The sequence below is a fragment of the Fulvia fulva genome, chromosome 9 (genome assembly GCF_020509005.1).
Source record: "Fulvia fulva chromosome 9, complete sequence".
In the NCBI taxonomy this organism is placed as follows: Eukaryota; Fungi; Ascomycota; class Dothideomycetes; order Mycosphaerellales; family Mycosphaerellaceae; genus Fulvia; species Fulvia fulva.
Window position 1 is genome coordinate 165,483 of NC_063020.1, and position 25,901 is coordinate 191,383.

Consider the following 25,901-nt stretch of genomic DNA (forward strand, 5'->3'; position numbering starts at 1 on the left):
ACGAAGGGAGCTGGTATTGCTTTGATTTGATCGAAGATGGATCATGGTAAGGTGATCATGGGGCGATGATGCTGTTTGCTACAAAATACGAAATACAATGCCATCCAGCTCAGACATGATCTGACAACTCTTTCCAGGATGACTTGGACCTGGACCTCACACTGACATCTCGTGCTTCTAGTCTATCATTCGTCCCGCCGTGATTCGTCCAAGTAGCGACCGTCCCTGGTTTCCCTCAACCGACGTCAATCGAAGTGAAGTCGTGTATCACATCATGACCGTGACACTCAGCACAAGCCATAGCTCAATAACCAGTCGGCACCGGAGGCGCAGTCGCCGTTGGAATAACACCAGTCCCAGTCGGCGCCGTCGGCGTCGGTCCAGGCTCACCCTCACCATACTTTGGTGGCTCGTATGGGAAGTAAGGCTCGAAGTGATATTGTCGCACGCCACCGAATTGCTTGACTTGCTTCTGCCGATGGTGGTACTCTGGGATCTGCGGGAGGGCAGTAGGGCCAGGATAGCCTGTGCCAGTACCTGTGCTGAAGCCGGTAGGGAGGTATGGAGATGGAGGGGGGTAGCGTTCTTCGAGGCTGCGTTTGATGTTGTAGTAGCCTGTTGGTGCTGGTGCTGTTGGACCGGGAGCTGTTGGGAATACACCTGTGGGAAGGGGGATGCCTGTGCCTGTGCCGGTGGGGACTGGTCTTGTTTCGAAGACACCTGAGTGCGTTAGCACAAGAGTGATCGATTGTTCTCCCTGTCTACACACCTTCTGCTGAGCTCGGCCTCAATGTCGGAAAGGGAGCGTACACCGGCGGCTTGTGTCGAAGGCGTGTCCAGCCCTGGAGATCGAAGAAGGGCAGGGCAAAGGCGGTGCTGAACAGTAAGAAGAATGACACAACGCCGCTGATGCTAAGGCCTGCCATCGTGTATGATCCGTTCGGCGGCTACCAATGGAAGTGGCTGTGGAGCGAGAGGATCCAGTAAAGAACGGAATGAGGAGATCAAGACTAGCGACGCTTGACCTTTCAATGAGAAAAGAATGCACCCAGTGCGGTAGAAGAGAAAGGAACAATAGATATTAGAGATCGAAAAGAGAAGAGCCTCGGAGGGCGGAGGATCCACAGTAGTAGGCCTCGATATACTACCCGCATGAGTCTCCAGCTTACACAACATCCAGAGGGCTCATATAACGTACACCGAACCTGCATCTCCAAGACCGCGCGTTCCATCAGCCACCAGTGACACTTCGCGCACATGGTCCAGAGTGCCTGTCATCGAAGGTGACGACGCCCTCCGACACGCCGTCATCGTGTCGAACTGCCTATAGGATGAAGTCGTATGCCACTGCGACGCAGTGAAACGCGAGCCTCACATCCAGGCACGGGAAGGACCATGCGTGTTCATCTCGGTGGCGCTGGTACTTGAGTACTGTTGAAGTCATAGGAGGCACCTCCGTACGCTTCGCTGCAGGAGACAGAGTGGTAACGACCTATGACCCATGTTAGACTATGCTGTCTGAGCGGAGCACTATCAGATTCCGTCTTAACCTACGACGCCGAGTCCCTGGGCGAGGCGTACGAGGATGGTGGGTCTGGGTCCTCTGCTCCTATGGATAAAGTTGTATGGTGGAACAAACGGAGCCGTTGCATCAGCCTTCCCCCGTGACGGCGAAAGCGTGCGCGAAGCAACGATAAGGAACTAGATGAAGTGCCAGAACAGCCCCCGGAAGATCGTAAACCAGGATGTCCCCCGTCTCATCAGTTCTCTCACGGGGCGAAAGGGGTGCCGATGTGTCCTGAAACACGCCTTCTCCATCCCGCGCCGTGGCTAGATGTCGCAAGAAGGAACAACACGGTCGTAAGGCCCTCTGAACACTCGGGAGTTGTGGTCTGGCCACTATCCCTCATTCGTCCAGGTCCGCGCGTGCAATGGCGACATCAAGCAGAAAACACCTTCACATGTCAGCATCACTCTTCACATCCATGAAGAGCTTCGCACATGAGACTGCGCATTACCTGAGACGACAGCTGTACGCGAAGCGCCCAAGTCGTGATTGCGACTGCAAGATATCAGCCCTTCGGATGGCTCCGTTCATCTATTGTAAATCGGCGCACTTCACGCATGCCGTGCGACCGATAACACAGTCAAAGGTCGCAATGCTTTCGGCATGGAGCATTCAGGCACAACATCTGTCCGCATCTCACCATCTGTCAGGAAGCGGAACAGCATCACAACCAGAGAGAACGGGAGGTCCGTTCCACGACTCCGTGTATCAGCTGCAATCATCTAGACTCACGACCAAGCTTTGTGAGAAGCAGCCAGGGTGGCGGCGTCCACTCGTCCACACATTTCGGGTTCCGTCATGCATCAGGCCCGCCGGAGGGCTCCCGACAGCGGGTCGCCGCTGACAGAATGCAGCATCTCGCCGTCCTCGTGCGTGGGAGTACATGTACTGCAGCTCGCTAGACGTTGTGCTTCCGAGTTGCATCTCGTCAGTTCATGCCGTGTGAACACCACTAATAACGCTACTCCGATCTCTCATTCGGATCGCATTAATCTCGAGGCAATGATGAGACTGTACACGTAGCCGTAGTCCTTGATATGGAACATCGTTAGCTCTCGGTCGTGAGGTGTCTATAGGTACAATAGTGGCCAACAACGCGCGCCTATGCGTACATAGTACACTGCGTCTCTCCGATGCCTCGCTTCTGCGAGTGACATCACATCCTCGATATCAGCTTCTCGTCGTCAAAGTGCGTACATGGATTTCTCGCAGTGGACGGTTAGAACCCCTTGAACGGATCCATGCCATCTTCGTCGAACACGTAGCCGGCCCGCCTCTTATCGACGGTCGACTGACTCAGGCCGCTGCCTCGTCGCGGTCTCCGTGGTGCGCCAATGACAGGCGGTGGCGCGGGAATGTACAGAACGCCATCTCGCACGTTCGGGTCTACGAACGCCTCCATACGTACGGTTCCGACAGCCTCGAAGAAGTTCGGCCTGTCTGGACTGGCGATCGAGTTTCCTCGGCTGACAGACTTCGCCGATACATTTGGACGGTACGACGAACCATTCGTTGAAGAGCCCCCTCGGCGATGCGTTGATCCGGTTGAGGATGGGACAGCGCTCGATGAGAAACTGCGGAAGTTGCTCAGCGGCTGAGACAGGTGTTGCGGACCCGTGTTGCTGCGTTTGCGCTGGTGTTTGCTGGTGGTGATGTAAAGGCGTGGCACGGCTGGGAAGTCCGCGCCTGCTTCTTGACCCAGAAGCTCACTTGGGATAAGCTCTGAGCCGTAGACGTCCCCAGGATCGGAGCGACCCTGCAGGTATTCTGGCCTCTTACCATGGGCAACTCGGATTGAATCTCGGACTTTGGATCTTCCGAAAGAGGAAGCCCTGTGTCGCTTGACAGGCACACCGTCTATCGAGTTGTTGTTCGAAGGTATTGGCGGTATCGGAGGTGCGTCTGACTTTGCTGTTGTCGGCTGGGGTATTTGTCCAGGAAGTTGACTCGATTGCGCCAAGAATGAGAGAGCTGTCATCCACAAGCCATGTCGTTCCCGTGTGGTAGTAGTGAACTTCAAAGCTCGTTCTGGGGTGAGGATCAGAATCGACCGCTTCCAAGCAGAGGACAACTCGGCATTCTTTGGCAGTGGTGTCGGATCCTCTACGTCCAGTACGGACTGAATCGCAACTGTGCTCGCGTTAGTACAATGAAGTCCATCTTGAGAGCAACAACTTACGCTTTCGTCCCTTCTTGCCAAGCAATGCCGGTCCAGACGTTGGTTGCTTGTTGTCCCACATGATGGTGCGCTCGTAGGGCGACAGCCACACCCAGCGCTTGTGACGTGTTCCATGGCCGGTGGTCATGTTCACAACACCGTTCTGATCAGCGACAGGGAACTCGGAGCTATCCTCGCCGATGCCGAAGGACTTCCTCTTGCGGATGTACTTCCACATCCATTCGCCAACCATGGTCCCCGCAATGGCGTCCACGAGGTTGGTCTCCTCTGATACCCGACCTGCACTGCTAGCTTCTGCTGGAGATCTGGCAATGTCCACAGAGCCTTTGGTGCAGTCATACTCTGGGCTTCGCAGGTTCTCCTTCACTGGCGTCGGCAATTCTGGAATGGGGAACCTTGTGGGCGTTGCGCCTTCTAACGCCATCGACTGGATAGGCGTGAGATCTGGAGACCTCCTGCGTCTGCGATGCCCCTTCGTCGGCGAACCTCGACCTGTGCGGTTGCGAATGACAGCAGCTGACTGCACCTTCCTGAGACTCACCTGCCTCGAGTGCTGCGAGCGTCCCGCACGTGAGCCTCGAGCACCTAGAGCCTCATACCGCGTCGGGCTTCGAGAGCCCTCGCTAGATGTCTTAGCTGGCACACGCGAGCTCGATCGCAATGGAATAGGATACGGAGGCGGGATGTGTACGCCAGCTGCTCCTGGCGGCGCGCTCTTCGTAGTAGATGCCATGCTGCCGAAGCTCGGACTTCTCGAACGGAACTCCTTGCGAGCATCCGGCTTGCTAAGCTTCGAGGTCTGACGAACATTTCTGCGCTGCGAGTTCGCTCGACTGCTCGAGACGGATGGTGCTGGCGCAGCTCCATATGAGTCGGCAGTGTCCGGTCGACGCTCCGGCGAGATCTCTTTGTCCTCGGGCACAGCTTTAGGAGGCTCGGAAAGACCAAAACGTCCCGGCGGAGGACGGCTGAGCTGTGGGATGGAGCCTGCCAAATCAGACCCATCGTAGTCAGTACCACCGTCTTCGTAGTCGCTACCCTCTGACAACTGATCGGCGTCAGTAAAGTAAGCATTATCGAACTTTGGCTGGCTGACACCGTATTGTGATGATCTATTCAGCGGCCCGTTGCTCTGAAACGTCTCACCATGTGGCATCGGTGGAGACAGAACAGGCCGTGGCAAGGGTAACGCCTTCAATGGATAGTTTCGGAGGTCTTTTGAGCTGTTGTTCCGCGACATCTCCGAGCTTGAGTCGGAAGGAGACTGCACTGCGGAAGGTGAGATGGGGATAGAGCTGACTGGTATCCGTGGAATCTTGGTGAAGATCTTCGCGTTTCCAGCGCTCGCAATACGATTTGGTCGTGGAGCTGGTTCCTGGAACGTGGGACTCGGGAGCAGGCTTCCTGGCAGCAGATGGGGCGGCAGTTTCACAGGTCGTTTGTCGATCCTGATCTCTTCGGTCTGCACACTGGCATCCTTGCACGGCCATACAAGGTTCGCTTGTGCGGATGCGTTTTTGGTGCCAGGTGGTAAAACATACGGTCGTGGAGAAGACGGCCTCGAATTAGGTGGGTGAATCGCAATCGATGGGACGAACGAAGGTGGAGACAGGCTGTCACGCTTCGGTGTGTGGCCTTTCGGGGGTTCTGGTTCCACAGGGTCGGTCTGCGTCGATGCTGTGCTATATGCTGGTGCTACAGCAGGGGACGCTTTCTCCTCAAGCCAGGTTACTCCATCCACAACCGGCGTCTGCGGTGGACTGATTGGCGAACCAGATGTAAGTGAAAGACGGTCTGAAGTTGCGAGCTGCAAACCAGAATTTCTCTGTGTGCTAGCAGGTGGTGCATGCTCGTCTGTAGTGACATGTTCGACGACTTTCGTGTCCTCTTGTTCATGGGATACTTCCACTCGAGGCGGGGACGCTGGCGGCGAGGGCTGATACCCATTGTCGACGTACACAACCTTGGGCGCCGGCTCGCGCAGCTCCATGTGCTGCGGTGGCGGAGTTGTAGCTCGATCATGGTACTGTGGTCGCGGGACTGAGGGTGCTCCCTGCGTCTCCTGTGCTTCGATAGGAACGTCCAAGATACGTTTCGTCTTTGCGTCGAGCGTTCGGCGCACTACACTACGCCTGGACTCTGGAGATTGATTCGCTCGCTCGGAAAAGTCGAAGTCGTCGTCTCCATGCTCTGAATCGTCGTTGTCGTACTCGTCCTCTTCATCAATTCCTAGCTCGTCTGCAAGGTTGTTTCCAGATCGGGCGTAAAGGTCGGGCGTAGCTGTTGTGGTGCGGGAGGACATCGAGAATCGTGTCTGCCTTCGTCGAAAGCTGATGCTACTCATATTTCGCTTGTGTTTGGTAGGCGATGCAGTCCGTATGCTCGAAGTGTCGCTACCTTCACCCAGGCCACTATCCTTGAAAGTGTTTTCGTCGGTGGTGTCGTCTTCTTGCACAGTCTGAGACTGTTGTATGGCCATCTCTTCTACCACCGCCCGTAATCGACTTTCGGTGACATGCACTCTTCGTTCCAACTGTCGTCGCTCGTTGTCCCACGCCTCCTTCTCGTTCTCCCAAATGCTCTGCGTCCGTTCGGAGTCCTCATCTTGCTGGCGGGTCTTCCGTTGGGTGTTTTCAAACTTGCTCCGCAAGTCGTCAAGGGCTGCTTTCGCATTGTCTCGTTCCTGAGCCAAGACCTCTACCGCATCGAAAGTCCCCTGCTCCATCTGCTCCACCTGCCGCTTCGCCTTCCGCACCTCCCTCGCGCTCTCTGAGAGCTGGCCATTGAGCGTCTCATTCTCAACCTTCACGGTCGAGAGTGTAGTCTCGAGATTCTCCACCAGGTGATTCTTGGAGTCAAGCTCACGCCTGAGATTCAGGATCTCGGACACCAGAGACGCATGAAGCGTAGGTGTGAAGCGACGCGGGTCCAGTGACGAGTATTTTGATTTGTCGGGCGTTTCTGTCGAGTCCGAAGGTAGAGGTGGAGTTATAGAATGCTCTCTAGAAGATGCCACGCGAGAAGATCGTTTCGACCGGATGATCGCTGGGGTCTCATATGGTGTGTCGGCCGGCGACGGTAGCCCTTTGGCACCAAGGAAGGAATTGTACTCGCTAAAATAGTCGGCCATGATGGCTAACGCCTGCAATGCTGTTGAAGAAGGGACTGGCTAGAGTGTGGGGAGCCACCAGCCATACACCGTATACATCTACAACCGGGTGGGCGGGTATGCTATGCTGCAGCGTGTCAGCGTGGTCTGCATGTGATATCAGGCGCGAGGGTTGTCTCAGCATACCTATAGAGGAATGACCAGCATGGCAGCTCTCACATCTCAACCACGAACGACAGCATAGTTTGTGGTTCGTGATGTGTAAGGGTGAGTCGTGAGGGTAGAGACTGTTGCGAACAAGGTGATCAATGGTCGTCGACTCGAGGTCCCAGGTTATGCCTGAATGCGCAAAGGGTCATTAGCATTGCACGGCGTGGTGAGGGTATTTGCTTTAAGAGGTGATTGACTTTGCCGGGCACCCTTGCAGGCCAATAGCTGAAACCATAGCACGTACCAGTTGTTCCCGTCTCGTTGCCCGTTATGGCCTTTGCGTTCACGATCCTTGAGCGGCGGAAGGATTCAGGATGAGAGCACGCCCGCAGCCAGAGAATAAGAATACTAAAGTGATGCTGAAACTGAAGCGTGGAGGGGCGCTGCACTCACGATCTGAAGCAGCAATTGGAGGACAAGAGAGTTGCGTTGCGGCGTGGTACAGACGATGGATCCAAGCCCACTGAAGAACCGGCCGCGCTGCAGTACGTCTGTTCCAAGATGCGGATACAAGCCGTCGGGGCTGGAGCACGCGTCTGCAGAGTGCAGATCGAAGCCTCAGACTAATGCCCGCCGCAACGTGCTGGGATGCGTCCAGGACGAGCTCGCGCCTGTCTCCTTTAACGAGATGATGATCTCTGCCGAAATTGTTGTTCGCGTCTAGTCGGCGGCGCGGGCGATGCTGCTGGTGCTGCTCTGCACCGCAAGCAACACAGATCTGCTGTCGCTCATCATGAGCACTCGCTACAACCTGTCCCTCAACACTTGCCGTGCCATACATGTTGACACAGACGAGAGGCGTGAGGAGTGTTAAGCTCCACCGCTGAAACTCAACAGCCAAACCTTGAGGAACACGGAACCGGATCCCTCCCACGACGGTTGGCTAGGAGCCTGGGAACAGCAGTAGACAAGGGGGTCGTGGCGTTTAGCTGCATCCGCCCTGCAGTAGCAGCCCCTCGACTGCGGCAGTCGCACGTTAGTCCTGCAGCTTGCTGTCCCGCCGGCGCCGTAACCATCCCCGTGGAGGTTGACATCGAGGTTGAGCTGACACACAGAACACGAGCGCTCGAGATGCGGGCATCCATCGACACAAATGCACGAATCTCAAACCACCGCGGCAACACAGCGCATCCTTCGCAGTGCTTCGATGGCTGTTCCCTGCATGGCCATGCAGTCCATCTCGCACAGCACGTGTGTGATGGCAATGCTGGCGAGTGCACTATGGGCGTGTGGAGAAGCCCCTCATTGTGATACTGTAGCACGAGACTGCATGTGTGGCCGCGTCACGAACGTGTGAAGAGGAAGAGGCGTCGTGGTAGCAATTTGCATCCTGGTCTATTGCACCGCAAATGGTCGCGATGCTCCCAAAAGATCAGAAAGCCGTTTCACCATCTAACGTCCCTCGGTCTTACAGCCGTGCGGGAAACGTTTTGCACTTGCCGACCCGTCCTCTCCCTCGTAAAGTTACTAAGGTGTAGCGAGCAGTGATGTTGGTTGCCCAGTGGCCGCATCATCTTCGATATCATTTGAACGTTTCCTCTCATCGTACCTGCAGCCTGCATTGCATGTGTACATCCTCTAGAGAAGGATAGGCAATGGCTCCTTGCCGATGGGCATTGCCTTTAACAGACTTTGCAAAGCATGCAGGCTACTGTCCAGCCGTTGGCGTTGATTTGGCAAGGCGAGTAGCTTGCTCTCACCACCTGTCCGGTATCTGATAGAGTTGGCGTCGCGCGGGGATGCATATTGAAGCATTGCATCAAGCCAATGCACTGGGGAAAAATGTGCTGTTGGCGGTTGTGAACCTCCAAAGGTAAGCGTAGCGGAGTGGAGCTCTCTACCAACCCTTCTAGACTGCACAGTAGCGTGCGATCCACGCTACCGCTACCCGACGTACAGTGCTTATTATACGACGACATAGGCGTTAGCGACGAGTATATGTTTGCGAGTTCGCCAACAGGCACAGTGCGGTAGGTCACGTGACCCTAAAACTTGAAAGTTGACCAATCAGAGCGGGCGCCAAGGCTAGTTGAGGGCTGGTAATAGAGCTCCACTCCCTCCTCGCTGACGCCACCACCTACGCTCTAGTGTTCGCAAGCTCACACGTCGCTACGGTGGATGGCTAGCGCTCGTCGGTCGTTACGCTTAATGAAGGCACTCTTCGCGAATGGCCTCCAACTTGCTGTCATGCAAGAGCAATATATCGAGGCGCAGAAGCGTTAGGCGTAGAGCGAGTGTTATATCACACACCTCTGATCATCGACGACCTAGCCATCAGTTAGGTGCTTCCATCAGCATCGCCCATCGGGATCTCTTGCTCCGGAGGATCCCTCGAGCATCATCGTTGTTGGTGGTTGCTGCTGTTCGCTGTACCAACACCATCCAACCACATCACACAACGCGATGCTAGATCCTGCTCCCTGAGCTCGACGACAGCAGCTCACCGACGGCGGCTGAGGGTCTTGTCTACTAGAAACGGCCGCCGGGAGAAAGTCGTGGTCGTTCCCGCGAGACTGGCTGCAAGACACACGAAGCTGCGCCAGCAGGCAGTCTCGACCGTGCAATGCGAAAAGGGCGGGCTCATGTCGGATGGAGCTGCTAGAGTCGTTGTCGCCATCTCTACATGTACTCCGCACTTACATGTATCGTTCTACTAATCTTCGACTGACGTCTGAGGCCAGGAGGTGTGGCAGTAGAGCCAGGAAAGAACGCAAGCATTCCTTGTCAACACATCTCCGGTCACTTGGAGATATCCCCTTGGAAATTTGGTGCACAAGAATTACTTTCCATTTTCAGCCTCAAAACAAGGGCTTAAGCTGCATAGCTTTTACAAATTTGCCTGTGCAAGCCATGCAGCGACAGACCGGACCAGTCAGACTCTGTCGTTGTTAACCAACGTTCAAAAGTTACCTATACAGGGCCTCCGCACCGACTTTGACCGAGAGAAGGTGCAAAGGGATGCACATTTCACTTCGCCGCCTCAGCACCAGCCGGGTCATCTAACATTGTACTGATGCCTCGCAACCCTGACAGACTGATGAGTCTCAACTCGTCGACGATTCTCGCGCGTCTGTTCCAACAGGACACAAGAAGATGTGTGACACGGCAAGCCGTTAAGGCACATCCTTGTCTTGTTGTGTACAGTGTGAGAGATGCCGATTGCGGGGTAGAACCTATGAAGAAAAGTTTCATCTCTCGACTCATGTCGAGCCACACCTCATGCACAACACATCCAACAGAAAACAGCCACAGGGTTTTAGCCTGGCGCCGTATGACATCTAACGCCACGACACGTTTGCATATCGTACTCTGACTCGACTGCTGAGCGATTCAGTCGTTCCCGTGCGAGGCGAAGTAGACAACCACGACTGGCGCACCGCTGGTACTATTGTATCTGTCTGCCTTCTGCAGGGTCAAGGACAGCAGTCCCCAATCAGCCACAGCAGCTCAGTCATTTACTTACAGATCAATCTAAGATGCCTCAGGAGGACATTGCCACGGCCGCCAGCAAGCTATCGCTGCATAATGGCGATGCAGCACAACATAAAAACGCGGATCAGTTCGTCGAGTCGATGACTGCGGCCCTGCCGCCGACGCGGCAAAAGGCACAAGAGATGTCTGTAGACGAGCTCATGAAGGAGATGAATCGCGTACCGCTATTCATGACCTCCCTGGATGAGACTGATGGCGAAGGTGGCGAAAATGTTATGCTTGAAGCTATCAAAGCTCTGGCGCATGAGGGCACTAAGGTAGAGGTTGCTGAAAACTTCCGCACTCAAGGTAACGAAGCAGCACGAGATAAGCTATGGAGCGATGCTCGCGAGTTCTACACCAAAGCCATTGGCACGCTGCGCGGTACCATTACTACCACTGAAGTTGAAGACGACACCGAGCACAAAGTCATCGAGATCGACGAAGCAGCAGAAGCCAAAAAGGAGCGCGAAATTGAGGAAGCATGCCTTACGAACCGCGCCCTCTGCAACCTCGAGATGAGTATCTGCACCCTCTCTCACCAGAACAAATACTACACAAAACCAACTGACACATTCGTCGCATAGAAAACCACGGCTCCTGCAACAAAGACTGTGCCGCAGCCCTACGACTCAACCCACGAAACATCAAAGCCTGGTACCGCGCAGCCTCAGCCTGCCTCTCGCTTGACAAGATCCCAGAAGCACTAGATGCCTGCACCTCCGGCCTGCAATTTGACGCAAGCAACGCTGCCCTCAAAACCCTGTCTACCAGAATTGCCGCCCGCAGGGATTACCTTGCGCAACTCGAACAGGCGCGTATCGCGCGGGAATCTGCTGCGAGAGCTGAAGCGGCTGCACTCCGGAAGGGACTCAAAGACCGGAACATACCTACACGTGAGACGGACTCACCGCCAGAGATGGAGGATGCGAAGATTACGTTGGCAGAGAAGACCGGTCCGATGAGTGAGATGAGTTTCCCAGTCTTACTGCTGTATCCGCTACACGCACAGACGGATTTCGTCAAGACGTTCAGGGAGGGGGAGGCCCTGGTTGACCATTTGGAATATATCCTGCCCCTGCCATGGGATTCTGCATCGGAGTATGGGAACCTCGACGATCTGGAGTGCTACATGGAGACAGCGCAGGGAGGGCTGATCAAGGCGGGTAAGAAGCTGGCGTTGATTAAGTTGTTAGGGAGTGGCAAGGTTGAGATTGTGGATGGGTTGGTGAGAGTTTTCGTCGTGCCCAAGAAGCGGGCGAACGAGTGGATTGAGCAGTTCAAGCTGCGCAGGGGGAAGCAGCAATAGGCTGGATGTGTAAAGTGTTCATGTCATTCCTTGAATCACCATGGAGCTCTTGATAGAGGTGGTCAGTAGCAGCTCTGTCACGTTCCACGCAACCAAATGTAGGACATAGTCCATCAAACGAGCTTAGCGCCTCCTTCACAATCTTGCCTTCCATCTACTCAACGTGCAATCGCTACCGGCGGACACTGCTCGTCACTGGGCTCAATCAACGCTTGCACGCAAACACCCAAAGCAGACCACCTGCAACATCTACACATCGCTCTTGCCAGCCAAGTAATAAGCGGGTCTCGCACGCGTATGGGACACACCGACTCAAGCACCAAACCACGTGTCCTGCCTGGCGAGCGTTGCAAAGTCTACATGTACCACACGGTATACTTTATACCAGTTTCTCGCGTAATGTCCATGCCTGTACAGTCCTGGGCATAGTTTTTACAACCCCTGCTCTTCTACCTTTCCTCATTAGGAAGGATGTATCCACTGCTTGGCGTAGCTCACCACCTGGTGTGTCCTCCATTGTTGGCTATTACTGCCTCGCAGCGTTCTCGCATACTCTTGCATATACGTTGTATGTCCTCAGGTGTGAGCTTGGCCCATTCTTGATAGTGGGATTGAAGGTAGCAACACCTTCTGAGATGGACATGGATAGCCGGAAGGGGTTAGCGTAAATACAGGGGTTGTAAAAACTATGGCCAGGACTGTACCTATACAAGGGTATCATAACTACATATTGAAGCAAATCTCGCATTCGAATTTCGATACGCGAGGTTGTCGATCGCTATCAGTGCTGATCTTTATCCCTCGTCATCTGCATCGTCGATGCCTCTTTCTCACTTCTTATCCGCAGGATACACGATCCCACCCTGCCTTCTCATATGCGTTGTGACTTTGATGACATTTCTTGAGATGGTCTCCAACTCTTCCAACGCTTTGGTATCCTTCTCGTTGATGATCCGTGCGAACTCGATGGCTTCCTCTTCCATGTTCACATTCGGCTTCTCAGCAGTCTTATAACCTCCCGCCAACTCTTCGATCTCCTTCGTCTTCGGACTCCAATGCTTCACAGAACTAATGTCGGTCGTCCCATTAACCGTAATCGTCCCCTTCTCTCCATACACCTCACAAGGACTCGTGCTCCGATATCCCTTGGAATGGTTGATCTGCACACCAAAGCCATCGTAGTGGAGAATCCCCACGCCTCCACCGTCTACACCTGTTGCCGCGATGAAGGGGACGTACGTTGTCGATTTGGGAGGTCCGAAGAGCGCGACTGCGAAAGTGACAGGGTAGACTCCTATGTCAACCAGCGATCCGCCGGAGAAGTCGAGGGAGAAGATGTTGGGTGTTTCGCCGGCGAGGACGTTGTTGTAGCGGCTGCTGTAGGAGGCGTAGGTGAAGGAGGCGCCATAAATGGGCCCTAATCTTCTCTCATCGTTGATCGCTTTCTTGAGCAATTTGTAGTTCGCTTCTTGAATATGTCGGAACGCTTCGATCAAGTATACACCCTGCTCTTTTGCCCTCCGGAAGAGATCATCGAGTTCGGCCACTGTGGATGTGGCCGGCTTTTCGAGGAGGACGTGTTTCTTTGCAAGGAGCATTTGCTTTGCTTGCTCATAGTGGAGGCTGTTCGGGGAAGCGATGTAGACGGCTTGGATGCTGCTGGCGGCGAGGTCGTCGAGAGATGTGTAAAAGTTTGTGACGCTGTACTTCTTGCCGAACTTCTCTGCTTGCTCTTTGCTGCGGGAGTAGACTGCGTCGAGCTGCCATCCTCCTGCTTTCTGTGCTGCGATGACCCAGGAGTCGGTGATCCAGTTGGTGCCGATTGTGCCGTATGTGATGATCATGGTGGGTAGATGAGGATGGGTTGGAGAAGGGGAGAGTCAGTATGAATCGAAAGGACGGCGATGCTATGAGAGAATGTCAATGCCAATGCCTCAACAGAACAGAATATGAGCGGGAAGTGGGGCTGATCTCTCACTCAATGACAGCTGGAGCTCTAGTGGGGTCTGCCTTGTCGCAGCTGTGTGAGACATGACCAAGGCTGTTGGCGACGCGTTGTCACCGTCGGTATGGTGGAGATCACGGAGTCAGGCTGTATCAGTCGTGACCTACGCAAGCAGCCCTACATGCGTCCGACGTCGACTGCACGCTTCCTGAACGGCACCTTCTACCGTCCGGGAGAAGGCCCATGGAAGGCTGCCCGGTCAACATCTGCCGGTCCACGCGTGTCAATGGCTTGCCGTGCCATGCCGTGCCTTGTCGATTCGATACCGATGGAACGTCTTCACGGCCGTTGCCCACGACCGTGCGTGCCGTGTTTGCAAAGCGCACCGTCTTCGAGAAGAGCCGTGAATCCGTGATATGGCACGGGAGCCACAACGGGCGGAAGCAGCATCCGCCCTTCCTCCCGATCCTTGTCCTTGCTCTGTCGGCTGCTCTTGAAGGTTCTCCGTCTTCACACTCTTCATCTTCCGGACATTCTTTCGTCTTCTTGTGTCGCAAGGGCATGTGTACTCAAGACGTTAGTCCGGCCATCACGTCGACACCAACATCGAAGCCCATCGAAAACGGCCGTCCCGTCAATGTGGTTCACGAAAGCTGGAAGCTCTAGCTGCGTGGGGAGCACCGCATGAAATGCAGGCCGCTTCACCCTTGCATGATGGGCTCCAATCTTATGCATGCCACTCGGACGCTTCTTTGCTTCGCTGTCAGAGACTACACCTCCCAAGTCTGAGTCTTGAGATGTTCCTTTCCTTCTCCTTGGATCAGTGGGGAACTTGACTCGACGGACGTGTACCTGGGACCTCACGAGGACGACGAACCAAGCATGCTCGTGGCAGCCACCCAACAGGAATCATGTTCATGACTGGAGTCTTTTCCGGTGGGTATCTCGATTTTCATCGTAGTCACAAACGTCGCAGAGGGAAGAGCGAATCTACATCTTGCCGATCGGGAATACAGAAGGAACGAACACAGCAACAGGGAAGCGCTTCGCGTGGCAACCATGTTCTACACCTGTGAACGGACGCTGCATGCTTGCGTGCCTATCCTGCGTGGGACTGTGTACGCGACAGCGCTTGCGTATTGCACGCCTATCAATACTGTAACATCATGTCGATGTTGAAAAACGAACGGATTCTAGAATTCCGAAGGAGGATGAGGACCTCATGGTTTGTTGGGGCTAACAGGAATGCGTTTGATGGACACGGCTCTGGCAAGAGCACATCGATGCCATGAATATAGTCTCAAGCTGACATTTCTCTCTAGGCATTGGCTTCAATGGTACAGACCCGGAACAGGAACGAGACGCGCCACCAGCTGCAACACCAGTGGTGTTCCCACAACACGAGCCACGTTCTAGCAGGAAATGGAAGGAATCAGGACCGCCATTGAGGGAACTGTTCTCCAAGGTTCGAGGGCCGACCGACATCTCTACCCGCCATGTTCAAGCACTCAACGTACGGCACAAGCACACGTCTTCTCCAGATGAGCTGATCCCGCTGGCACCGGATGGAAGCTCATACTTACCTCCGCTCACTGCTGAGCAAGCCATCACTCCGTCTACATATGCAGAGGCCAATAAGATTGATTCAGTCTCTGCCAAGCGACGAAAGGCTTTCGATGAGCGCTTGGCTGAACTCCAGATTGAGAATGACGCTGGCTATCGGAATATCAACAGAACGACGAAACCTGGGGTGAAGCCGCCACGGGTTGCTTGGTTGCGCAAGTTTTGGGAAGGTCTGGAGAGCATGTCACAATACTGGGACACAAGCTTGGATGAGTACTACGGCGGTCTTCCAGCTCATCTGCCAGCTCAGGCAAGTGCAGAGAAAGGACATAAGCGGCAACGGACCAATTCTAGTCATCCGAGCTCTGAAGTCACAGTGCCCATCTTTGGACCCGAGACGAAACGACCGCCTGAGCCTGAAGATTGTCCGTCTGTTGACGAAAAGCTAGCGTCGAAATTGCAGGATGATGCAGCGAAGACACCACTTCCTCAAGTGGATGAGGATCTAAATCGTGCCTCCGAACACGACAATGACCGTCTCTCGAGATCGAAGAGTGCAACTCCCGAGCCGCAGTCATGTCTGCGCTACAAAGGCTATCGGAGAGCATCAGGTCGAGACATGCCAGACCAGTTTCGGACAGACACGATTCGCGCCCTCGTAGAAGCGGCATGCTGGGCGTTCGACTGCAAAGTTGAGACTCCACGGAAGATGCCCATCGTGCAGATGAACAAGCTGAACATTCCTGTAAGGCAGACAGCGCAGGTATATCGCATCCCAAGGGACCGAAGCAAGATCCGGGTGGGACACCTTGAAGGGCCGATGCTCACAGTCCAGGTCAGACCAGAGACCGACTTCCACGCGCCAGGAATCGATCAAGCACACTCGGCAATGAGGGACAGGCTGGATCTCATGCGAGAGATTGGAGGGCTCCTCCAGTGCGCTCAAGAGCGGAGGCGAGAAGGTAAAACGGAAGTGCGATCCGGCGAGGGCAAGTGGTACACGACCAAGCCAAGATGGGGTGGCGGATCCGGCGGGGAGGTTGAGAATGATGTAGGAAACACCGACACTCTCACCAAAGATGTGCTTGGAATGGCCGAGGGAATGCTGGAATCGGCGAAATCGAAAGCCATGAGGTTACGCAAGCGAAAGACGCCTGCGATGTTGTGGAAAGAGCTCAAGCCCAGTAGCTTGACCTGGGATGCTAAAACCGATTATACGGCGATTGGGAAAGAGCCGGACTCCCCTTACGATCAGGTAAGATCATATGCATATGCACATTCCCCGCGATGAAATTTCACACTGACTTCTCTGCTCATCAGATCTTCATGGTCTCCTCCCTAAACCACCACATCTCAATCCTCAAACTCACAGTCCACGAAGCCTACCTCGACTTCCTCGAGACCGAAAAAATCCCCACCCACTTCCGACCGGATCCACCTATCCCGGCAGATCAGGGCTGGTGTTCGCCAAGACTGGAACGCACGCAATGGTACGACCTCTTCAATGTTGATGAGCGAGTTCAGGCTTTCAGGGCGTTGTGGGGAGCCATGGCGTACCTTTCGCGGGAGATTGAGAGGCCGACGGCTGGAGGTGCCGATGGCGCGGATGATGAGGTTGCGTCGTAGGAGACGGAGCGTTTCGCGAGGTCGAAGGATGTAAATGTGGTGGAGATGGTGCGGCACTGCTTTGAGGGGGAACGGGGTCGGAAGAGTGTGGGGAGGAGATGGTGTGGGTTATGGTGGTGGTGAAGAAAATGAGAGGTTGTAGGGAGGGGAGGGTGTTATTTTTTTCGCTGGGAGAGGATGAGAGTAGGGGATCATGGTATTGATTGATGTGCACTGGCTTTCAACCCATCCAGAAGAGCCGACAATGACTTGCTCCGCAACGTACGAGGAGAGCATCGATGTTGTTCTGACCGCTAGAAATGCTCTCCTCGAGGCAGAAGGTCAGAACTGTCACCAGTGCTCAAACAGCTCGCAAGCTTAGGCGATGCGATTCGGCGCAATCACTATGTATCTGTCATCGGCTTTCAAGCCGACAAGAAGCAAGAACGACCACCGCTGCTCGAACAGCTGGCCACAGGTCGATCACTCCGCCGAATGGAATGTGTTCGGTGAAGTGGCAGTCGACTTGTGGCTTTTGCCTACGCCATACTGACGGAATGTGCTGTTGGGGTACCGGAGATCGTTGAGAGAGGAGGTACTTGGAGAGCCCGTGTACCTTGACATAGGGTGCTGGTGGTAGATTCGTGCTTCAATGTTGGAAGTGAAGCTCGTCGTGGTACTATCCGGCTGTGTCTAGTCGCATGCCATGAGCTGGCTTGTCCAAGATGTTCCAGCTTCGTGGGCTGGAGGGTAGAAGCAGATTTCCGGGCAAAAGGAAAAGCAATTACCACGGTCCGAACAGCAGACCCCACATCATCGACGATCAAGCTATGGACCATAGCTCATGTCCTCTTCGATGAAGCTGGGATCTTTTGACTCGGCCACAGGGCCGAGGGCTGTTCGAGTAGTGATGGTTGCTCGGAGATGGAGAATGAGAGCTTGTAGTTATGGGTTATCTCTGGAAGACTACCTGTATGGTGAACATTTCATGGGTTGGATTATCTTCCTGGGATGAGTGTCACTCCGTCTCGGAGTCGTGTGACTTCCAGCATATGCACTTGGATTACCTGGTGTCCGTGCCTTAATAGTCGTTGATCAAGTTTATACTGGCTCGCTCCACGGGATGACCCTACATATCCAGGACGTCCATAAGCCGCTACTGGCCTCTGCCTTCTGCTCACAGACCTGACCGACCACCGTATCTATCTTCACCCTCTCCACCGCCCCGTCTTCGACCCCATCATCTTCCCTTCGTCCACATGACCACATGCAATGCCCGAAACTACCAGCAAACCCCAATCATAACAGTCCTTGTCCCCCTTACAAAAAGAACCAACGAATCCACGATATCCACCATCGCTCTTCATGCATGGAGACCTTTTCCACTGGCTTAAGCTCCTTCAACGACTCATATTCAACCTCAAGATCCCCCTGCCTGCGTCGCTTCACGCAACTACCCATAACCTGAACTGCTTGAGCAGCTTTGGCGACTGCCAGTCTTGCCTCATACTTGAAACCCATATCCAAAATAGCATCACCAACATTCCGGACGGCAAGTGCGATGATATTGATGAGCGAGGGTGCCAAGATGCCAGCCGTATCGTTCAAGTATTTGACGAGTGGAGCCCAGCGAGACCGCTCCCCTTTGGGGAAGACGATGGCGAGTGTGAGTTCGTCGATCGCCGTGGTGCCGGTGAAGTCGACGCCGTGGTAGATGGATGATAGGGATCGCGTGTAGAAGTCCCCAGCGTGGGTGCCTGTGTGCTGGGACTGTCGTGTCTGGGAGAAGAGGGCCAGGGGATCTTGTTCTGGATCTCTTCGCTGCTGAGGTCGTGGAAGTAGATAGACCATGCGTCTGGAGATTGCACAGCTTCGACCTCTTTGGTAAGATCGAGCCAGCGACGGTCGTAGCGGTGCCAGGAGGACTTGGTGACTTCGTAGGCTTGATGCTGCTGGGAAAGGAGGTACTTGTAGCAAAGGAGGTAGAGATACGTGATAATGGTCAATATGGACGGCGCAATGTAGCTCCTGGACCAAAGCCTTCAGATCCGTCTTCGTTGTAGTGAGATAGAATTCGTTGAAATTCTGGGCACGACGCCAAAGAGAGACGAGACGGTCGGTACGATCGTTTGAGAGCTGGTTGCGGCATCGCCGGCCTGAGGGGAGGGTGTGGATGCATTGGAGGGTGGTGTCGGTGGTTGTGAAGGTGTCGCAGATGGACTTGACTCCTTGAGGTCGTGCCAGGCGGTGCGAGGGGTTTTGGTGGACATGATGACGACGATAGCGTTGGCTGGAGAGGGTGAGGTTGCAGAGATGAGGCTGGCTCTTGCGATTCTGATGATGGGACAGTCGAGTGCGTGGAAGTTGATGGAAGATATCATGTGTGGGCAGTGTGCATGTCTCACTTACGAGGGAACATGTCTGACACCGTGCGCATGGACCATTAAGACATTCTTCCAAGCAGAGAGTTGATGCGAGACTTGTTACTCACCTTAGACTGATAGTCTACAGCCGATGGTCGCCACCGAGTAAATGGCTGAGAGACACAGGCGCATGGAACAAACACGTGGCGGTCGACATTGGTGAGATGCTGTGATGTCGGGATGGGAAGCATTGCCTAGATGTCCTGCAAGGGTGGTGGTCAGTGAAGCTGAAACAATTTCCCAGCCACAGGCATCCACTCGTCCTCCCATCTCCTCCTGACTTCCTTCATAGCGCCACGGCTCAGCTCTTCAAGCTCCATGAGGCCACTCCCATCATCGCCAAGCAGATCCTTTAGAATCGACGCAAGCTTGTCCGCGCTGTCAAAGCCTTTGCCATTCACGCCCTCCTTGACCAGTTCCGGCCATGCCTCGAAGTCACCCCAGCCGACCACGGGTAGACCTGTTCCGAACATGTCTACCACCTTCATCGGCAGGTCAACACCGGACGAAGAGGTATGTAACGATACGCCAAGATCCGCGGCACCTAGAAGGGCAGCGTAGTCCTCTGGACTGAGCCAGGCGGTGGCGACCATAACATAAGGTAGCTTGCCTTCCCGCGTCAGTGCTTCGATCTTGCGGAGGTAGTGATCTCGTTGTGGACCCTTGCCTGTAATGATCGCGATGATGTTTGGTAGAGTGTTGTCGGCTGCTACCGCGGCGGAATACTGCACCAGAGCATCTAGTAGTATCGAGAAGTCTTCATCGGGCGTCCAGGACGTAGAGCTCACAAGCAGTTTGCAGCGGCCTTCGAGGATATCGTTCGCGTGTTCTGATGTGCCAGGGAGACGCCGTAGTACTGCTGCTCGTTGCTCGATTGACAATGGCTGATAGATCTCTGCTGGCCTGTCGTGCAGTGGGAGAGCATTCTCAATGCCCCACTTGTCTTTCAGAACTCTGCTCATTGCATTCGTGACGCAGAAGTGGGCGTGTACCCCATGAGCCGAGAAGAAGCCCTCATACCATTCTGAGATCCTGACTAGCGGATGTTTGGCAGTCAGGCGAAGTGCTAGGATGGAGTAGCCAAAGTTATGCCAGTCGATCACCAACCTGGTGTTGCGGAGGAAGCAGATTGCTTGGCATATGGCTAGTGTTGGGATCGAAGGTGGATTCTGTATCAGCATCCATCTTGAGGCTTTCGTTCGGTAGGCCAAAGTGTAGTAGAGGCCGAATACTTGGTAAAGCAGTTTCAGTGGTGCTACCAGTAGGAAGAGTAGCTTGTTACTGGTCTGCAGTGCTGCTGGGAATGGCTTGAGCGGGACGATGTCGATGAACGCGCTCTTCAGGATGTCAGGATGAACTTGCGCTCCCATGTATCCGATAAAGTCGACTTTGCCGCCATGTTTGGCGATGCTCAAGGCATGGTATTGCATGCGAGGACTGCGGCCAATGTCTCCCAGGACCACGATCTGGACACTGGCGTCCACTTTGAGCCGGCCATTGCTATCTTTGTGCTTCGCGTAGTACGCGTAACCAGACTTCTCCCTTTCTCGCTTGGCGTCGTCGGTGAAGGTGCTCTCAGCCAGGGCACGGGGCGGGAAGTCGGAGTATGTGGAGGGCAGAGTGCATATCAGGAGGAAGGTGATGACTGAGCAGACTCCCGCTCCATACAAGGCTGCAGTGCAGGCCAAGGCAATCCATGTCATTGCTGCCACCGTCGCCGGCCATATAGAACCTTCCTGGCGACGGCCGTACATTTACAAATGGAACCCTGAGGCGTGACTGTGATGGAGGGAATACAGTTCATCACGGTGTTGCTATTCGAAGGTGTGGCGCCCTGCAAGCCACAGACATTGCAGCGGGCCGCAATGCGGGGGTGCCCTGTCTTGTGAAAGAGGCGCGTTCAGGAGACGCGATGTTGAGAACAAAGCAGAGTTCACTCGATGATTTGTGAAAGCGCTCGCTCGAGCCGGTAGATCTATATTCTGCCAGCCGGCCCACTCCGTCTTCAGCAACATACGCAATCCATCTCTGGACGCCACGTAGTGCTAGTGCAGCAAGATCAGGATATTGACGTCGCAAGCTCGAGCAACACCTCGCCGACCCAATGCTGCGGTAGAACAAAGCAAGACAGTCCTCTCCGCTGCCGTGGGCTGATGTTCCGCCTTGCACTCGCAGTCGGGTGTCCATAACATGGCGTCCGGCTATGCGCTTCCCACATTCAACACGACGACAACAGCAGGAGGAAGCCACAGCCACCATAACAGCAGTGGCAGCACCCATGGCCACCAACACAGCAGATCCTCGTCGAGCAGCCACTTCACGCCGAACAACCCGAGCCTGAACCCGCCCGCCGCGAGCTACTTCGCCAATGGCCTCCAGCCGACCGTCGCGAACGGCAGTCTCGATGTACTACACGAAATTCCGTCTCAAGAAAACTCACCTTTGGCCTCCCCACTGAAAGAGCATGACCCCATACGCACTCACAACGCAAAGGCGGTGCATGCCAACGGCAACCTGACCGGCCATATCGACCACCACCACGATCACTCCCACGATCACCACATTCACTCGCACAGCAACGGACATATCCACAGCCACCGCCATACCCACCACCATCACTCGCACTCCCACGACCATAGTCCCCCACACTCACATGCGCTCAGTGGCTTGGACTCGCCAATGAAGAGCAGGCCACGGGGAGTGTCTGATTTGGCAAGACCAGCTGGCATATACCAAGGCCCGATACCGCCTGCCTCGACCTCATGCTTTTCCTGGCCTGAGGCTCTGGCCAGTCTGCTGATACCTTTACCCTACATATTTGCGTCTGTGGCATACTCGAGCGGGAGTGGGTTCGAGGATGACGGGCTACCACCACTGTCGGCATACCAAAAGCTGCAGAAATCGGTGCTGGAAGATGACTCGACGGTTGGGCATACACTACACAAGCCTGGCAATGGCTTTGTGGACGCGTGCACACTCACTTCGGGGACGCTGCTTCTCGTTGGCATACTGGCCAAGATGAGATCATCGGAGAGAATGCTGGACCGGAGGAAAGACAAGTCAGAATCTGCCCAGGGCTTCGGTGCTTCCTTCACCCCAGCTTCCCTACGGAAGATGGCCGTGCGGGCGTTGAGCATCGGCTTGCCCTTCTATGCCTCCATCCAGCTCGGCGGCATGCGAACAGGTCTGATCTTGCTGGTTGCAGCCGCTTCTGGCCTCATTGGCGCTGACACAGCTCTTCTACCTTCACTGCAGGACTGGAAGCGCATCTTGACGTCTAGGATAGCATCGATCTTGGTCATCCTGCTCGCTATTGTCCTCGACTTTGCGAACATAACTTTCACAGCATCATCCACCGACCTGATGTTTGGATACCTGGCTCTTGCTTGTTCAATAATCTTGGTTCAGCCTCCACTTCCCACATTGGGTTCCAGCTCGACATCTTCACCCACATCCGCTAGGTCACCTTGGTCACAACTCACGGCTGCGTCGCCTCTGGTGTCATCTGTCGCCGATGTGAACACGACACTGGCAGGTGGTATCGTCATGTCAATCCTGACTTTGCTCATATCCTCTATCCTCTCTACAGCTCCTCCGATCACCCCTACAGCAGTAGTCTTCAGCACTTTATCGCTTGGATCTTCAGCGGCAGCCATCCTTTTCGCGCAACCTACCGCCCTCCGCAGCCCGGCCAAAGCTGGTCTTGGTCTTGGCTGTCTCATCGTCGCAACTTGCGCATTCCTCTTTTCTCCCTCGCTTTGGCCTGGAACCATTTTCAACGGCGGTCTTGCGGGTCTCTCATATTTCGGCGTTGTGTACGATGCTGCATCGATGACGGCGCATCATCACCACGATGAACATGTTCATGAGCACGCGCACAACGCGCATACACATCATCACCATCCATCTGAGGGCAAATACTCTTGGTTCACGAAACGACTTAAGCAGAACTGCGAGCCGGGCTCGCTTATGTATGGTATATTGAGCGAGAAGGACTCGAGGCGCATTGCATATTTTACATGGTGAGTGACCCATCAAGGTCGGTGGCATCAGAGGTACATGTTGAGCTAATGCATGCGGCAGTCTTAACTTTGCGTTCATGCTTGTGCAGGGAGTCTACGGGTACCTGAGTGGCTCACTTGGCTTGTTGAGCGATACGGTGCATATGTTCTTCGACTGCCTGGGTCTGGTCGTTGGTCTTGGCGCTGCCGTCGCCTCGAAGTGGCCTACCAGCCCAGATCGACCTTATGGCTGGGGCAAGCTCAACACCCTGGCAGGCTTCGGTAACGGGATCTTCCTCATGCTCGTGAGTGTTGAGTTCATCTGGGAAGCTGTCGAAGGTATGGTCGAGGGCAAGCAGATTCAGCATGTACAGGAATTGCTGGTGGTCACAACTTTAGGCTTCTTGGTCAACATGGTTGGACTTTTCGCTTTTGGACATGCCCACGCAGGTCACGATCACGGACACTCTCATGGACATTCTCACGGCCATGACCACGGACATTCACACGCTCACGAGCACAGCCATAGCCACGCACATCACGATTCGCACGACAGCCGCCATTCTCACGCAAGTCATGCGCACGCTAATGGACATGCTCATGGACACAGCCACGATCACGACCACAAGCATGAAGCGAAAGCTCATTCCCATGGCCACTCACATGACGACAACATGCACGGTATTTTCTTGCATGTAGCTGCCGATGCGGGAGGCTCACTGGCCGTCATTCTCAGCACGGTCATGACTCTGTGGAAGCCTTGGTATGGTTGGGACCCGATCGCCACCATCATCATCGCAGTCCTCATCTTCGCCGCGGCAGTACCACTGGTGGTTTCTTCTGGCCAGAAACTCCTTCTCGTCATTCCTGATCAGCTGGAGTACAACATCAAGAACATCCTCCAACAACTCGGCGAGATGCGTGGTATAGTCGGCTACGCCGCACCGAGATTCTGGATCGACGACAGCGGCGACGCAGGCGATGCTCACGGACACCATCACCACGGACACGATCACGGTTCTCCTGGCGGCGACAAGGTCCAGGGCGTTATCCATATCATCGCCCACCAGTCCGCGGACCTGGAGGATGTCAGAATACGGGTTGAAGAGTTCACTAGAGGGAAAAACATGAACCTGGTGATCCATGTGGAAAGGGAGGGGGAAGGTCAGTGCTGGTGTGGTGGCGGCGATGGACCTGGCTCGTATGGTACGCCGAGGGGTACGCCACGTGGGTCGATTGCGAGTGGGTTTGGTACGCCGAGACATAAGGGGAGTGATTCTAGTCTTAGCTCGTATAGGCTTAAAGCGTAGATTGCTATATCTATGCAATATGAAATATTTGAAAGATGGCCGCTTTTCGAAGCTGCGCCTGTTATCGGCCACATATATCTATCCTTCGATGGGCCAGCGTTGAGGCTTGTGGATGCCGGAAGTGGGACGAGGTGAAGGTCTTGTACCAGAGTTGTTCACGTGTTATCGCACGTGTACGCAAGTGCATCCTCAGAAGCTCGTGAGTAGTGTCTCCATCATTCTGACCGTGGATGCAGGTCGCCGTCTGTATTCACTCGGGCATGTTTCATGTGCCGGCTGGGTCTGACTTGACACCGCACTAGAACTCGCTCTTGTCATTGTCAGACCGCGCACAAAATTGGTCTTCACAGCATCAAAGCTCACAGAGAGCTCACAACTTCTGTAATGCATCATCGAAAAGCTCAACAGCACACTCAATCCGGTACCGCTCCCAAATGGCGATGTTCTTCGACACCGAGGCCGAGAAAATTCACGACAAGCTGCCACTCCATCACGATCGGAAGTGGGGATACGTGGTCTCCCGCACCGTGGATGAGGATGATGCGCAGTGGGCTACTTTTATGGAGCGTCTGACAGAGTGTGTACAAGCCCGGATGGAAAGGAAGGAGAAGATGGAACTCATTAGGGATGCGTTCGCTTGGGATGTGCGTGATGACAAGAACAGTCTTCAAGGCGCTACAAAGAGCGAGATTCGGAAGTGAGTGCCCGCATACCCGCTGGGTACTTCCGCCCGCCTGCTGATAGCAAAATCGTAGGCTGTTCCTGCTCTGGCGCGACTCCGTCCACGGGAGCCGGAATTTGTCGAAGTACACAAACTGCATCTACGTCGATCAGGAAGTCATCGATGCGGTACTCGGTGGAGGCGATCCGTACAGCGACGACCCGCGGACGACCCTGAACCCTTCGGCGTTGGTCAAGATTCTCGACGACAGATTCACAGATGTACCGGACCAGCTCGAAGTCGAGGACGAATCTGATGATGAGCTGCGTGAGAAGCTGAATAGTGGCGATGAAGGATACACAGCTGTTGAGGTCGGTGATGGCCTTTGAAGTGTCGATTTCGATGGTTTACGACTTACTATGCATCAATAGGGATGTAAGCGCTATAATGTTGGGTGGACGAACTGGGCCCCGAGGGTGTATACGTTGCTCACCGGAGGCATCGACGATGCGATCAACTCGAGAATGACTTTGGCAACACAACATATG

At 54.6% G+C, this 25,901-nt stretch overlaps 9 protein-coding genes across 9 annotated transcripts; 4 read left to right on the forward strand and 5 right to left on the reverse strand.

The window, feature by feature from the left end:
- Window positions 1-304: 304 nt before the first annotated feature.
- On the reverse strand, window positions 305-926 carry CLAFUR5_08843 (uncharacterized protein; the record flags this gene model as incomplete). Its single annotated transcript, XM_047907991.1, has 2 exons — window positions 305-720; window positions 770-926. 2 exons carry the CDS (start codon window positions 924-926, stop codon window positions 305-307), a joined length of 573 nt encoding a protein of 190 aa, XP_047766149.1.
- Window positions 927-2,786: 1,860 nt separating this feature from the next.
- Window positions 2,787-6,876, reverse strand: CLAFUR5_08844 (Anucleate primary sterigmata protein A; the record flags this gene model as incomplete). Its single annotated transcript, XM_047907992.1, has 2 exons — window positions 2,787-3,697; window positions 3,747-6,876. 2 exons carry the CDS (start codon window positions 6,874-6,876, stop codon window positions 2,787-2,789), a joined length of 4,041 nt encoding a protein of 1,346 aa, XP_047766090.1.
- A 3,665-nt stretch (window positions 6,877-10,541) lies between these two features.
- CLAFUR5_08845 (Hsp70/Hsp90 co-chaperone cns1) lies at window positions 10,542-11,845 on the forward strand (the record flags this gene model as incomplete). Its single annotated transcript, XM_047907993.1, has 2 exons — window positions 10,542-11,058; window positions 11,124-11,845. 2 exons carry the CDS (start codon window positions 10,542-10,544, stop codon window positions 11,843-11,845), a joined length of 1,239 nt encoding a protein of 412 aa, XP_047766091.1.
- Window positions 11,846-12,675: 830 nt separating this feature from the next.
- CLAFUR5_08846 (uncharacterized protein) lies at window positions 12,676-13,689 on the reverse strand (the record flags this gene model as incomplete). The annotated part of the gene is made up of 1 exon (XM_047907994.1): window positions 12,676-13,689. The coding sequence occupies one exon, from the start codon at window positions 13,687-13,689 to the stop codon at window positions 12,676-12,678; it is 1,014 nt and encodes a 337-aa protein (XP_047766146.1).
- A 1,012-nt stretch (window positions 13,690-14,701) lies between these two features.
- Window positions 14,702-16,979, forward strand: CLAFUR5_08847 (uncharacterized protein; the record flags this gene model as incomplete). The annotated part of the gene is made up of 3 exons (XM_047907995.1): window positions 14,702-14,726; window positions 15,113-16,608; window positions 16,674-16,979. The coding sequence occupies 3 exons, from the start codon at window positions 14,702-14,704 to the stop codon at window positions 16,977-16,979; spliced, it is 1,827 nt and encodes a 608-aa protein (XP_047766147.1).
- A 1,299-nt stretch (window positions 16,980-18,278) lies between these two features.
- CLAFUR5_08848 (uncharacterized protein) lies at window positions 18,279-18,809 on the reverse strand (the record flags this gene model as incomplete). The annotated part of the gene is made up of 1 exon (XM_047907996.1): window positions 18,279-18,809. The coding sequence occupies one exon, from the start codon at window positions 18,807-18,809 to the stop codon at window positions 18,279-18,281; it is 531 nt and encodes a 176-aa protein (XP_047766501.1).
- Window positions 18,810-19,599: 790 nt separating this feature from the next.
- Window positions 19,600-21,135, reverse strand: CLAFUR5_08849 (Chitobiosyldiphosphodolichol beta-mannosyltransferase; the record flags this gene model as incomplete). Its single annotated transcript, XM_047907997.1, has 1 exon — window positions 19,600-21,135. One exon carries the CDS (start codon window positions 21,133-21,135, stop codon window positions 19,600-19,602), a length of 1,536 nt encoding a protein of 511 aa, XP_047766107.1.
- Window positions 21,136-21,571: 436 nt separating this feature from the next.
- On the forward strand, window positions 21,572-24,692 carry CLAFUR5_08850 (putative zinc transporter cis4; the record flags this gene model as incomplete). Its single annotated transcript, XM_047907998.1, has 2 exons — window positions 21,572-23,403; window positions 23,465-24,692. 2 exons carry the CDS (start codon window positions 21,572-21,574, stop codon window positions 24,690-24,692), a joined length of 3,060 nt encoding a protein of 1,019 aa, XP_047766586.1.
- Window positions 24,693-25,126: 434 nt separating this feature from the next.
- Window positions 25,127-25,742, forward strand: CLAFUR5_08851 (uncharacterized protein; the record flags this gene model as incomplete). The annotated part of the gene is made up of 2 exons (XM_047907999.1): window positions 25,127-25,389; window positions 25,448-25,742. The coding sequence occupies 2 exons, from the start codon at window positions 25,127-25,129 to the stop codon at window positions 25,740-25,742; spliced, it is 558 nt and encodes a 185-aa protein (XP_047766585.1).
- Window positions 25,743-25,901: the final 159 nt, after the last annotated feature.